Raw genomic sequence first — 13,493 nt, 5'->3', positions numbered from 1 at the left:
GCCGCCCAGGCCTGGGCTATTACAGCAAAGCTGCAGGGTGATGGACGCGGGTGAGATCTGTGGTTTGAGCTGTCAGAGTCTCACGGAGAAAAAAAAGAGAAATGAATCACCATTTGACCAGGGCATTCCCACTAAAGGGGAGGACAGTGGGAGAAGGAGCAAGGGAAGAGGAAAGAAAAATCTCAAAATAAATGTGGGGTGGATGGCAGGAGGAGGAGGGGGTCGCGGAAATCGGGGGCAGGTGTGGCGATCGAACCAGCGCTGGCCACAAACACACAATTCCGCCCATTCTAGCGCGGACTAGACATAAACATGCTCGCACATCTACTCGTCGGCTGTGTTTTGTCGGCCGGTAACGAGGTGATTCTTTAAGAGCTCTGAGGACCCAAACTTGTGGCCGCCCGGCAGCTGAGCCGAAGTGGAGCCGGGAGCTGCCCAGACGACCCGAGGCTGCCAGCTGACCACCTTCCTCCCTACAGATCGTTGGAGCCAAGCTCGGCGGGGGAGAAGCCACGCTCGCGGGTGGGCGACGGGGCTAAGGGCGGAAGCCGGGCTCCCACGGAGGCCTCCGCGCCCAGGAGGCTGCAGCGGCGGCTCTGGACGACCGGCCGCAGAAGTAAAGGGCCAGCATCCCGCCACGGCTATGCTTCCCGCGGGACAATCTCGGGAGAAGATCCTGGAAGAGGCTCGCAGGCCGATTTTCCGAGGGAAACGGTGAGGTGGGGAGGGAGCGCCCCTGACCCTCCCCGCCCTCCCCTCGCCAGCTCACCAGGCGTCGCCAGCAGCGGGACTGCCCCGCAGAAACGTACGCGAGGTTGTAGTGCCGCCCTCCGCCGCACGGGGGCAGCATCACCTGCTGGCTCGGCAGCGGCGGTCCGCGCGCTTCTCTTGGCGGCGGCAGGCGAAGGCGGGCCCGCGGCGTCCTCGTTCATTGGCCGGGGCGCGGTCGCAGCCATGTTGGCGGAAGCGGTGCCTTCTGTGAGGTGGAAACGCCGTGGCTGCAACCCGACGCGTCCGGGAGCGCAGACTCCTACCTTTTCTCCTCGCTCGAGTGTCGGCGCTGAGAGGCGGCGGCCGGCGGGATGGAGAGAAGTAGGATGAACCTGCCCAAGGGGCCGGACACGCTCTGCTTCGACAAGGACGAGTTCATGAAGGTGCGCACCTGGGCTCGGCTCCCCGGAGCCGGGCCGTGGGTGGCCTGCCCTCCTTGGCCCTCCCGGGCCTCTCCTCGGGCTTCTTCTGCAGGCTTCCTGGGCCGTGCCCGCCCCGGACGGGTCCTCGGCGGGGACCTCGCTGCACTTCGCAGTGAGTCTCTTGGCCTCGGGTTGGGTAGGTGCAGTCTGGAGAAAGCACTCCTGTGAAATCGTGCAAATTGAATGAAAAGGCCTGAAAGTTCAGGGTAAGTGGTTTTGAGCTAAAGGTAAAAGCCCCGGACCTGTAGGACCTACCTCTGGTACCGTGCAGCACAGTCAGACCGCCGCTCCCCCGGCCTGACAGAAGCCTCCCAGTGCCTTGAGCCTAGAAGCTCAGCGACTGTGCGTGAACACATCTCTGAACGCACGTACTTACCAGGAATCAGGTCAAAAAGGCACTTAGCCTAAGGTTTTGCCTGACTTTCGTCTAAAGCTCCCGGAATGAGAAATCTGAAAGACTGTATTCTCCTTACTGATTCTGGTCCAGTACTACAAAGCATACCAAGCTCCTTTTCTAAAGTTGCCCTACTTCTCTTTGTTGAGGTCAGCTTGAAGCTGGCAGCAGATAACTGTAGGACATAAACTTACAGAATAGAAATTTAAACTGAAAAGACTTTACTGACAGGAAAGGTTCATCAGACATAGCCTTGAAAATGTCCCAAGGTTTGAATCAGAGCCAGAAGGAGCTTTATCTGTTTTTTTCTGTATCCCTCTGGGTCTGTACTTAAAATATCAAAACGTATACGTTTAATTTCTAAGGATTGGGATTTAGTAGCTGGTTTCAGTGTTAAAAAGTTTTGGCTCTGTAGGTACCTAAAATTCTGAAAAGAGTTTGAATTTTTTACTTTTTTATGGCTTCAAGTCATAATATGTTTTCTTCTTTTTGGGGTTAACCAGCTAGTTCCTTTTTGATACTTGCATTCAGATCACATCTCCCAAACTCTGGCTTTAAAAGTGCTTGTGTCTGGATCCTCTGCGGTATGGCCATATCATTTTTAATATGTAGGGGTGTCTAGACGAAGGTATATTGTACTCTTGTTCTTGCAGGAACGGTGATGCTAAACCACTGTAATAAAAGGTGTAAATTGGAGTGTCTGAAGGAGAGCACAGAGTAAATTCTCTGATCCAGAAACCTTTTGTTAACGAAGGACACGTGATGAGGAGAGAGGTCATTGGAAGAAGAAAAGGCACACAGACTTAAAGAATCTCAAAGAACGGAAGTCTCTTTAGCTTGTCTGTCTTTGGACTTCGTCAGGCTTCCTTTGGGCCTAACACTAGCATTTTCTCACACTTCCGTGCCCCGCCATCTTTCTCACGCTGAGCTGACAGAATACCTTTGGTCAAAGCAGCTTCAGAAAATAGAAATCTCAAAATAGCAGTTCTAAAGTAGGACTTAGAGGTAGGGAGAGAGCAAACTGGGAAAGTGGCTAGAATGCCAGCAATTCCGTGTTCTTTCAAGGCTCTAAAACTTATGAATATAATGTACAATTTGTAGTGTTAATGAACATGACCCCTTCATACATAGAAGGAAAATACATAGAGCAGCTGTTCTGTGTAAAGTGGTATTGACCTTCTAGGTGGGAGCTGGAGATAAAGGTTATTTGCAATTTGTGTTTCCGTCAGAGAGACATTTTGTTGTAAGTTACAGTTCTGAGGCAGAAATGAGTGGAGAGCTTGCTGTAGGGTTGTATTTCTACATAGGTGTCTTGTTCGGCACATTTTGGAATGAGACTGGGATGGTAGAAAGGGAGATGGGGTGGGGCTGCGGGTTGCACCTTAGACACTGCATACATTGAGGAGTCCACAATGATGCAGTCTTCACGGTAGAGCTGCAGTCAGGTTTACAGCAAGAAGTTGCATGGTCATATCTGTTGCGTTGGAGCTGACTGGTGGCAGGAGACTACTTAAAAAGTCATGTTTATGAGATCTAATGAGAAATAGGAGGGGAAAGGTATGCAAAAGAGGTAGGTGATCAAAATGCAGGAATGGCAGATGGGGAAGGGTCACCCGGGGCAGAGGCAGTGGCAACATCATACTTTGTTGGCTTAGAAATACGAAAATCCTTAGGGTTGACAGCCAACTAATAGATGAGCAGGACACAAGGTGTTGGTAGTAGGGGGAGAAAGTGGCATAACAGACAAATTAGACCATTTACATGGGTGTGCTATTGACATCACACGTAGCCTTCCTCTTCCATCTCAACATATGACTTCATCTCCACTCGTACAGAAAAATTAGCAGCCATCCCACGGGACCTCCTCCATCCTGCTGATCACGATCCCATTCTTGTATTTGTCCCCTTCTCCTCCTCACCTGGTACGGGGAGGGGCTCTCCTTCCTCCTCGGTTTCAGTCTCCACTCTGGCTCGGAGTCCATGCCCTCCCGCCCTTCCAGGAGCCTGCGAGGATCCTCTCCCCTGCATTCCTTCCCATCACGTGCTCCTGTTTGATCCTCTCCCACTTGACTGCCCCACCTCTAGGTATTGTCCTGTCCCTGTCCTGCGTCGCAGCCAGTGCTCAGGGGTTGACTTGACTTTCTCACTCTCCACCCTTCAGGCCCTGTGGTTCCACTAAAGAGTTCTTACCAAAGCTGTTTGTAAATCAGCACACCTGACCTTTCTCTGTCTCCTTACTTGACATCGCAGTAGACCAAATGCTCTGCATTGCTTCCTGTCTTTCTTCTACCTCTCTGATGTGTCTCCTGTGCAAAGTCATGCTCCTGGTAGCCACTGAATGCTGATTATGGGCTCAGCCCCGTGTTCCCTCCTTTCCCTAGATGACCTTTCGTGTAGCTTCATGACCACCTATTGGCAGGTAAGGCAGATTCCTGTCTCTGGCCCACATGCCTCCTGAGCACCAGTTCTGTGTATCGGACTTGCTGACCTTTCTTCTTGGATGTGTCTGTGGCCCCTCAGACTCATCAGGTTCAAGACGGAATTCGTGAGCACCTCCTCCGCTGAAAACCACCTTTCTTATTCTACTGCCTCTCTCAGTAAACGCTTCATCCGTTTAGCTGGGAGTCGGGAAACCAGAAGTCAACTCCTACTCTGTCACCTTTCCAAAATCTAGTCTGTCACACCAAGTCCTGTGGATTTCGCTTCCTAAACCTCTTGAGTCCATATACTTCTCTCCATCTCTTCTTGTACCTTTGCAGTGCACCCTTGCCATCACGCGGTAGAAGCTTCTCACCCAGTCTCCTTGTGCCTTCCTTGTCTTTTTCTGGCCCCTGGTCTACACTGCAGGCAAGCCACTCTTGTCAGAATGCGGATGTGATCTTGTATGTACCAGGTGACTAGTCAGTCCACCGGCTCTTGAAAAACCATTTTCCCACACATTCGAACGTATTTCAAAGAGACTCAGTCCCCTGTGGGGTAGTTTTCCTTAGTAGTTTGTTTCTGCGCTGAGCCAGTCTGCCTCCTTCGAACTTCTCTGCGTCAGTTCCTCTCCGGAACCTGTGGCTTCGTTGGCACCCCGGGTAGGCACATGATGACCTTTTCCCTGAAAAGTTAAGGCAGGAGCCCTCTGGACTGTGACTGTATGTACCGTCATGTTCCACAGGTAAAAGAACCACGGGGCAGGGGCGGGGGGGTAAGTCCTTGAGGCTCCTCCCTGTTCTAATTGGGTGACCTGGGAATTTTGAGACAGGAAGCGGGTCCTGCGTGTCCTTGTTCACAGGGAGCCTGCAATTCTGATGGACAAAATGGAAAAGGGGAAGAACGAGCAGCTGCTCAGATCTGTTTGTGCTGTGCTGGCTGATTAGCTCTGACTTGCAGATGTGGATCCCATCCTTGGCTCTGCTCTCTGCCTGCTTCTGTCTGACTTGGGGCAAATCACTTGCCTCCAGCCTTCTGTTTGCTTGTTAGTATACTGAGGTGGTGCTTATCTATGTGATCTTTGCCGGCTCCTCAGAAAAGACTTGAGTCCATTTTCCTGGCTTGCAGATAAGGAAACTGAGGCCTGAGGTGTGATGACTTCCTTTAAAGCCACACAGCTAGTTGGTGCCAATCACAGGCCGGGATCTCCTGACCCCCCACACATCAATCCTTCCTTGGAAATCCTACTGTAATATTTTCCTTTCCAGAGGCCACAGGTGGGAACTGAGGGAAGTGGGACAATCAGAACATTAAGAATAGCGCAGAAGATGGCACAATGTCCGCATGCCTTGGCGCCTGCATTTCACCAATAGGACCACCTCTTACCTTAGAAGAAATTCCCACAGGGCTGGTGATCTGGACGCCTACCCTGGAGCTTAGCTACAGTAAATGGGACCAGAGGGAAGTGATGGCTGTTTGAGGTGGACTTTGTTGACGGCGGTTGGAGATAGCAGCTGACAGAGGAGGAAGAGGGAAGAGTGACAGCAGATAGCCGCAGGCCCGCAGGTCAGCCACTGTTGCCCAGGGTCCCCCATCCCCAGGAGCCGTCTTCGTGTCACAGGAGCTGAGTGCTTACCCTGTGGGTTCTTAGTTCGATGTCACGTCTTGATGACAAAATTCCATTCTCTTCCGCATCAGTTTAAGACAGACACCGTAATAAAACTCTAATTAGCCAAATATGGAATGTAAGCCTGGAACTCATTTTATAGAGAAGTTTTCTTATGTGAACTACTTTCCCTGATGATCGAGGAGATGTGACGATGTAACATCAGATAAAGTTTATCTGATTGGCACTTGGTAAGAAGTGTTCCTGGCAAAAAAGAAGTGTGTTTTTTGTTTTTTGTTTTTTTAAGATTTTATTTATTTATTTGACAGATAGAGATCACAAGTAGGCAGAGAGGCAGGCAGAGAGAGAGAGAGGAGGAAGCAGGCTCCCTGCCGAGCAGAGAGCCCGATGCGGGACTCGATCCCAGGACCCTGAGATCATGACCGGAGCTGAAGGCAGCGGCTTAACCCACTGAGCCACCCAGGTGCCCCCAAAAGAAGTGTGTTTTATTGTTGTTGTTGTCCTCCCTTTTGATCTTTCCTTTCCTTTCGTTTTTTTTTTTTCTTTTGTGATCGGTCATCTGATTTATAAAATGATGCAATAAAATGTAAAATGGTACAAGATAATCAGTTTCTAAACATAAAAAAGTGAGTGTCTTTAGCCATAGCTCAGAACAGAGGAAATGGGTAAGGAGAATTGCTTGTATGAACTGGCAACAGGAAAAGTTGGTAAAGGAGGGCTGAGGAACTCTATTAAGAAATAGGAGCGAGGGGCACCTGGGTGGCTCAGTGGGTTGAAGCCTCTGCCTTCGGCTCAGGTCATGATCCCAGGGTTCTGGGATCAAGCCCCGCATCGGGCTCTCTGCTCAGCAGGGAGCCTGCTTCCTCCTCTCTCTCTTCCTGCCTCTCTGCCTACTTGTGATCTCTGTCTGTCAAATAAATAAATAAAATATTAAAAAAAAAAAAAAAAGAAAAGAAATAGGAGCGAGGGGCTCTGTCATCATCTGGCATTCGCTCAGTGTCGTCCCTACGGTTAGAAGTGTCCATGATGGGAACGCCAGCAATCTTCTGGGTCTGGGTCAGCTGATGCCACAGTGTAACACTCTGAATTACTTCCGTACTGAGCAGTCATCTGTGTAGTTTGTCATGTGTGTACGTGGTAATCGTTTGAATCTTGGCTCTTTGGCAATCCTTAGAGCCACTTGATACTTTCACCCTGGTTTCTCAGTTTCAGCCATTACACAGTCAGTTGTACAACTGGTACACTTGGCACACAGCCCATCCATCATTGACTGTACTCGGTCAAGTTTGGCTTAAATAGAAAAGTTGATAAAATCGGTACCAACCAGGAAGTGGTAAGGCAGCCCAGCTGTGTGTTTATACTGGAAAAAGCAGGAGGGATGTTGGGGGACTTCTCTTTCCTTGAGTGCACGGGATCTTTCTTTTCTTTTTAGGTTTTAATCTGTCCTTCTCTCAGAGAAGGATCTCGGAGCTAAGCATTCACATCATGGTCACATACTTTCTTGCTTTCTCTTGCTTCCCCATGTTCGCACCATGCCCATTTCTCCTTGCTTTTGATTTTCTAATTCACTCTTTGTACTATCATAAAACTTATCATTTAAATAAAATGTTGGCCTACTAAGTTATTGATTATTAGTAAATTCTTTGTTCAGAATTTGAGAGCAAGAAGTATTATGTAAATATATCTTTTTGTTATTTAACTAGTCTTACAACATTTAGCATCAAATTTCTTTAGACATTTAAACAAATTAATCACAAACTGGGGCTTGGGCTTTTTCTTTTTTTTTTTTTTAAGTAATCTCTATACCCAACATGGGACTTGAACTCACAACCCTGAGATCAAGACTACACGTTCCAGTGATTGAACCAGCCAGGTGCCCTTTGGGCTTTTTGTTTTTAAGTTCCTCAGGTGAGGGGGTGCCTTAGTGGCTCAGAGGGTTAAGCTTCTGCCTTCAGCTCAGGTCATGGTCACAGGGTCCTGGGATCTAGCCCTGCATGGGACTCTGTGCTCAGCAGGGAGCATGATTCCCTCCCTCTCTGCCTACTTGTGATCTCTCTCTGTGTGTCAAATAAATAAATAAAATCTTTAAAAAAAAAAAAAAGTTTCTTAAGTGATTCTAATGTGTGACCAATGTTGAGAACTCTAGCACTAATTCCTTTAAATAGCTCAAGAAATTAAGTTTGAAAAGCGAACTAAAAGCCTACATAGATTATGATTGGTGTTAAATTGAGGGGAAAAAAGAGATAAAGAGAAGAAATCAGCTGGAACAGAGTGTAATTAGGTATTCAAATATTTGTTAGATGGATGAATACATTTACGGAATGTAGGGGGTTTTTTTTTGTCTCTTCATAAATATGTCAAACAGGTATATAAATTCAACAAAAGAGTTTGATATAAAATTGATTAAAATGTTAGAACAGAAGTTCCTTAGAATTTCAGTGTTACTATTTCATGATGCTTTTAAGATGATCTCTCTATAGATGGTGGGAAGATCTTATTAGCATATGTTTTTAATTTCTCAAACTTGAAAAATTTAGTCACCGAACAAAGATTTAGAATGAGTTTTGGGAGACACAAGTCCTAGATTATGTCCCCACTTAGCTGGGTCAGAGATTTGAGAGCAGGGGCTGGAGGGAAGAGCTCCAAGGACATTTTTGTACACATGCTGATACCTTGGACGGGAACACTCTTCCCACACTTCCTGTGGCTAGCTCCTTTGTGTCATTTGGATCTCAACTCATTGTTCTGCAAGTGTATTTCCTGGTTCATCCAAGTTAAAGTACATCCCATTTGTCACTCAAACCTTTACGGTGTCCCGTTTTCTTTTTGCTGTGATCACTATTCATTAATCACTATTTGATCACTGTTCATTAATATCATGTTTGTTTGTTTACATGTTTATTTTCTCATTTTTGCATTAGAATATATGCTCCTTAAAAGCAGAGACCTTTTCTTTTCTTTTCATGACTATGTCCCCAGATCTTAGAGCAGAGCCGGAGTTGCATGATAAATATTTAAGGAATATTTATGGGATATACAGGGGCATTTATTCATCTCTGTTGTCCATTGTTTTCAAGAATGGTTGGAAGCACACACATAGGTGAGCTCACACAAGCTTTCTATGTCTTTCAACCCCTATGTAGTGTGCAGATTAGTGCTTAACTATTTTGGTTTTTTGTCTCGATGAAATGGGACATGTTTCAGGGCAGAGGTTATAAATTTCATGTGCCCTCTTAGTACTTCTCATCATTCAAAGTAACTGTTCTGGGGGATTCTGCTTCTCGTGGAGATAGTACATAGTGATTTTATAAGTCCATGTATCTGGGAAGGAGTGTTTGTTTTACCTCCTGGCAGCTTAGAGAATTTCAATCTTTCCAAATTCCATGTAATTTTCATAGCATTAAAGCTACTAATTTTGGATTTTTGGTAAGTTTTAAATGATTAATTCCCAGGTTACTTTGAATTAGTCTTTGTTTGCCATCCCTGATTGCAGCTAGTTAGTAAAGTAGCTAAACTTTTAAATTCTACTTGGTTTTAATTTTGAGTGATGTCACTGCTTCTCTAATGGTTAATCGTTCTTAATTGTCTGCAGCTTGTCTGGTTTGCTCATTTCTTTTCCTGTGTTCCAACACCTCTTGTGATCTCCCAACTTCTGGCCCTTTGGGGGATTTGTACTTTACCTGGGTTCAGATAGGAAGTAACCCCGAGTACAAAGAGAAGCTATTTTTCTTCTAATTTCAATATCTCCTATTATTAATATCTTGCATTGTTGTAGTACATGTGTTACAACTGATGAACCAGCATTGATACAGTATTAACTAAAGTCCATGGTTTTTATATTAGTGTTCACTCCTCTTTCTATAGTTCTGTGGGTTTTGACAAATGTATAATGTTATTTACTTACTGTTGGTATCTTACAGCCTAGTTTCATTGCCTTGAAAACCCCTGTACCTCATCTGTTTGTTTTTTCTCCTCTGTCTGCACCCTCCTCCCTCACCCCTGCAGCCCGGGATCTTTTTTACTGTTTAGAGTTTTATCTTTTCAGAGGCACCTGGCTGGCTCAGTCGCTGGGGCATCTGACTCTTGATCTCGGGGTTGTGAGTTCCAGCCACCGCAATGGCTATAGAGATGACCTAAAAAATAAATAAAAAATAAAAATGTTGGTTAATTTTTACCTTTTCCAGAATGCCATAGAGTTGGAATCATATAGTAGTTAGCCTTTCAGACTGGTCTTTCACTTAGCAATACGCATTTAAGGTTCCTCCAAGTCTTGTGGCTTAATAATTCATCTTTTTAATTGCCAAATAATCCATTGTGTGGGTGTTGCACAGTGTACCTGTTCACCTACTGAAGGAGATTTGGATTGCTTCCAAGTTTTGGCACTTCAGAGAATAAAGCTGCTGTAAACATCCGTGTGCAGGTTTTTGTGTGGACACTAGTTTTAAGCTCTTTTGGGTAAATACGAAGGAGCACAGTTACTGGTCTTATGGTGAGAGTGTGTTTGGTTCTTTGAGAAACTGCCAAGCTGTCTTACACAGTGTCTCCCATTTTGCATTCTGACCAAACAGTGAATGAGAGTTCGGTTGTCCCACATCCTTGCTAGCATTTGGTATTACTAGTGCTTTGGATTTTTTATATTCTATGTGATATGTAATAGTACCTTGTTTAAATTTGCATTTTCCTAATGACATACAAAGTTGAGCATCTTTTCAGATCCTTTTTAAGATTCTATTCATTTATTAACAGCACAAGCACACGGAGAGGTAGCAGCAGGCAGTGGGAGAGGGAAAAGCAGGCCCAGTGTGGGGTTCAGGACCTGAGGCAAAGGCAGATGCTTAACCAACTGACCTCCCAGCCACCGCTCTTTTCACATTTTTAAATTAGGTTTGATTTCTTATTGCTACTAAGACATCTTTATATTATATTTTTGGTTTAAAGTCCTTTACCATGGATGTGTTTTGCAGATATTTTCTCTACTCTGTGACTGGTCTTTTCATTCTCTTAACAGTGTCTTTTACAGAGAAGTTTAATTTTAACAAAGTCCTTCTCATCAATTTTTTCTTTCGTAGGTCATGCTTTTGGTTTTATATCTGAAAAGTCATTGCCAAATTCAAGGATGCCTACATTTTTTCTTATGTCATCTTTAAGAAGTTTTGCATTTTACATTTAGGTTTTGTGAAAGGTGTGAAAAGTTTGTTTTTATTCTTTTCATTTGTTTGTTTTTTCTTATCTATGTCCCATTGTTCAGTTCCATTTGTTGAAGACTGTCCTTGTCATTGAGTTGCCTTTGCCTGTGTGTGTGGATGTTTTTCTGGGCTCTCCACTCTGTTCCAAGCACCTGTCTATTTTGCCAACCACCTTCTGTCTTAATCACTATAGCTTTAATAGTAAGTCTTGAGATTGAGTGGTGGCAATCCTCAATTTCCTTTTTTTTTCCCCCCTTTAATATTTTGTTGACTACTCTGGGACTCTTGGTTTTCCAGTTTTCCATCCAAATTTTAGAGTCAGTATGTTGGTATCCACAAAATAACTTCCTGGCATTTTGATTGGGATTGCATTGAGTCTGTCCATCAGTTTGGAAAGAACTGACCTCTTAACAGTATTGAGTGTTCTTACCCAAGATTATGGACTTTCTTTCCACTTCACATCTTACCTTGCTTGTTATCTTTCATCAGAATTTTATACTTTTTCTCACATAGATCTTGTGCATATTTCGTTAGATTTGCACCTAACTATTAATTTTTTTTTGTCTGCTAATATAAATGGTCTTGTGTTTTTAACTTCAAATTCCACTTGTACATTGCTGGCATATACGAAAGCAATTGACTTTTTAAATTTTTTTTTATTTAAATTCAATTTCGTTAACATATTGTGTACTTTTAGTTTCATGGTTAGAATTTTGTGATTCATTGGTTGCATACAACACCCAGAGCTCATCCCAACAAGTGCCCTCCTTAATACCCCTCACCCAGTTACCCCAACCTTCCCCTCTCTTCCAGTAACCCTGTTTGTTTCCTGTAGTTAAGAGTCTCTTGTGATTTGCCTCCGTTTCTATTTTTCCTTCCCTTCCCCTATATTCATCTGTTTCTTAAGTTCCACATGTGACTGAAATTATATAGTATTTGTCTTTCTTCCTCTAGTTCCATCCATGTCCTTGCAAATGGCAAGATTTTGTTCTTTTTGATGGCTGAGTAATGTGTGCGTGTGCGTGTGTGTATACACACATTTTCTTTTTTTTTTTTTTTTGAATTTTTTTTCCAATTTATTTATTTTCAGAAAAACAGTATTCATTATTTTTTTCACCACAACCAGTGCTCCATGCAAGCTGTGCCCTCTATAATACCCACCACCTGGTACCCCAACCTCCCACCCACCCTACACACATCTTCTTTATCCATTCATCTGTTGATGGACATCTGGGCTCTTTCCATAGTTTGACTATAAACATTGGGGTGCTTTTGCCCCTTCAAATCACTATATTTGTGTACTTTGGATAAACATCTAATAGTGCAATTGCTAAGTTGTTAGGTTGTTACATTTTTAAGTTTTTGAGGAGCCTCTGTACTGTTTTCCAGAGTGGCTACACCAGCTTGCATTCCCACCAACAGTGTGGGAGGATTCCCCTTTCTCCGCATCCTCGCCAACATCTGTCATTTCCTGACTTGTTAATTTTAGCCATTCTGACTGATGTAAGGTGGTATCTCATTGTGGTTTTGATTTGTATTTCCCTGATGCTGAGTGATGTGGAGCCCTTTTTCATGTGTCTGTTGGCCATTTGGATGTCTTCTCTGGTCTGTTCATGTCTTCTGTCCATTTCTTGACTGGATTTTTTTGTTTTTTGGATGTTGAGTTTGATAAATTCTTTATAAATTTTGAATACTGGTCCTTTGATACATCATTGGAAAGCAATTGACTTTTGTATTTTAACTGTGTATCGTGCAGTCTTGCTATAATCACTTGACTAGTTTCAGGAGGGTGTGGGTGTGGGGTGTGAAGTCTTTGTATTTTCTGTAGACAGTCATGTCATCTGTGAACAAAGTTTTATTCTTTCCCAGGTTGTATACCTTTTGTTTCCTTTTCTTACCTTATTTCATTAGTTTGGTCTTCCAGTATAGTATTGAATAGTAAGTAGTAGGAGGAGGGACATCCTTGCCTTGATTCCCTGTCTTCTATTTTCTCAGTATTAATATCATGTTAGCTGTGGATTTTTTGAGACATTCTTTATCAAGTTGAGGAAGTCCTCCTATTCCTAGTTTCCTGAGGGTTAATAATGAAGAGGTGTGGATTTTGTTAAAATGTTTTTTTCCTCTCTTCGTTGATATGATCATGTGATTTTTTTCCTGTTGATGTGATGGATCACATTCATTTTCTAATGTTGAACCAGACTTGCATACCTGGAATAAATCCTACATGATCCTAGTGTATAATTTTTTAATATACTGTTTGCTTTTATTTGCTAATTTTTGTTGGAGATTTTTGTGTCTGTGTTCATGAGAGATACTAGTTTGTAGTTTCTTTTCTTGCAGTATTGGTTTTGGTGTCAGGGTAATGATGATCTCCTAGAATGATTTAGGAAATATTCCTTCTAGTCTTACTTTCTGGAAGAGATTGTAGAGAATCACGTAGTATTTCTTCCATAAATGTTTGGTTGAATTTACAGTGATTGGGATTATTAGCAGTAGCCCTCCCTTCTTTCATCTGATATTAGTAATTTATGTCTTCTACCTTTTTTTCTTTGTTTGCCTGGCTAAGGGTTTATCTGTTTTATTGATGTTTTCAAAGAAACAGACTTGGGGTTTATTGATTTAAAAAAAAAATTCCTGGTTTTAATTACATTGATTTCTGCTCTAATTTTTGTTTT

The 13,493-nt window shown here is 43.7% G+C and overlaps 1 protein-coding gene and 1 pseudogene across 3 annotated transcripts in view; one reads left to right on the top strand and one right to left on the bottom strand.

Annotated features, from left to right (window-relative positions):
- Positions 1-962: 962 nt before the first annotated feature.
- COG2 (component of oligomeric golgi complex 2) overlaps positions 963-13,493 on the top strand; it is a 53,771-nt gene continuing 41,240 nt past the window's right edge. Inside the window, exon 1 of one of the 3 annotated variants that reach the window (XM_044239384.1) lies at positions 963-1,154. In XM_044239384.1, the coding sequence (XP_044095319.1) occupies positions 1,083-1,154 (72 nt within the window). In that variant the 5' untranslated portion in view covers positions 963-1,082. Of the gene's footprint in view, positions 1,155-1,383; positions 1,400-4,682; positions 4,751-13,493 lie in introns of those variants that run through there. The other 2 variants (XM_044239386.1, XM_044239385.1) reach the window with 2 other exon arrangements.
- LOC122900611 lies at positions 6,571-7,201 on the bottom strand (annotated as a pseudogene).

This window comes from Neovison vison, chromosome 2, assembly GCF_020171115.1.
Source record: "Neovison vison isolate M4711 chromosome 2, ASM_NN_V1, whole genome shotgun sequence".
Classification (NCBI taxonomy): Eukaryota; Metazoa; Chordata; class Mammalia; order Carnivora; family Mustelidae; genus Neogale; species Neogale vison.
Note: the sequence above shows the minus strand (reverse complement) of the source record. Positions and strands in the feature narration are given on the sequence as shown.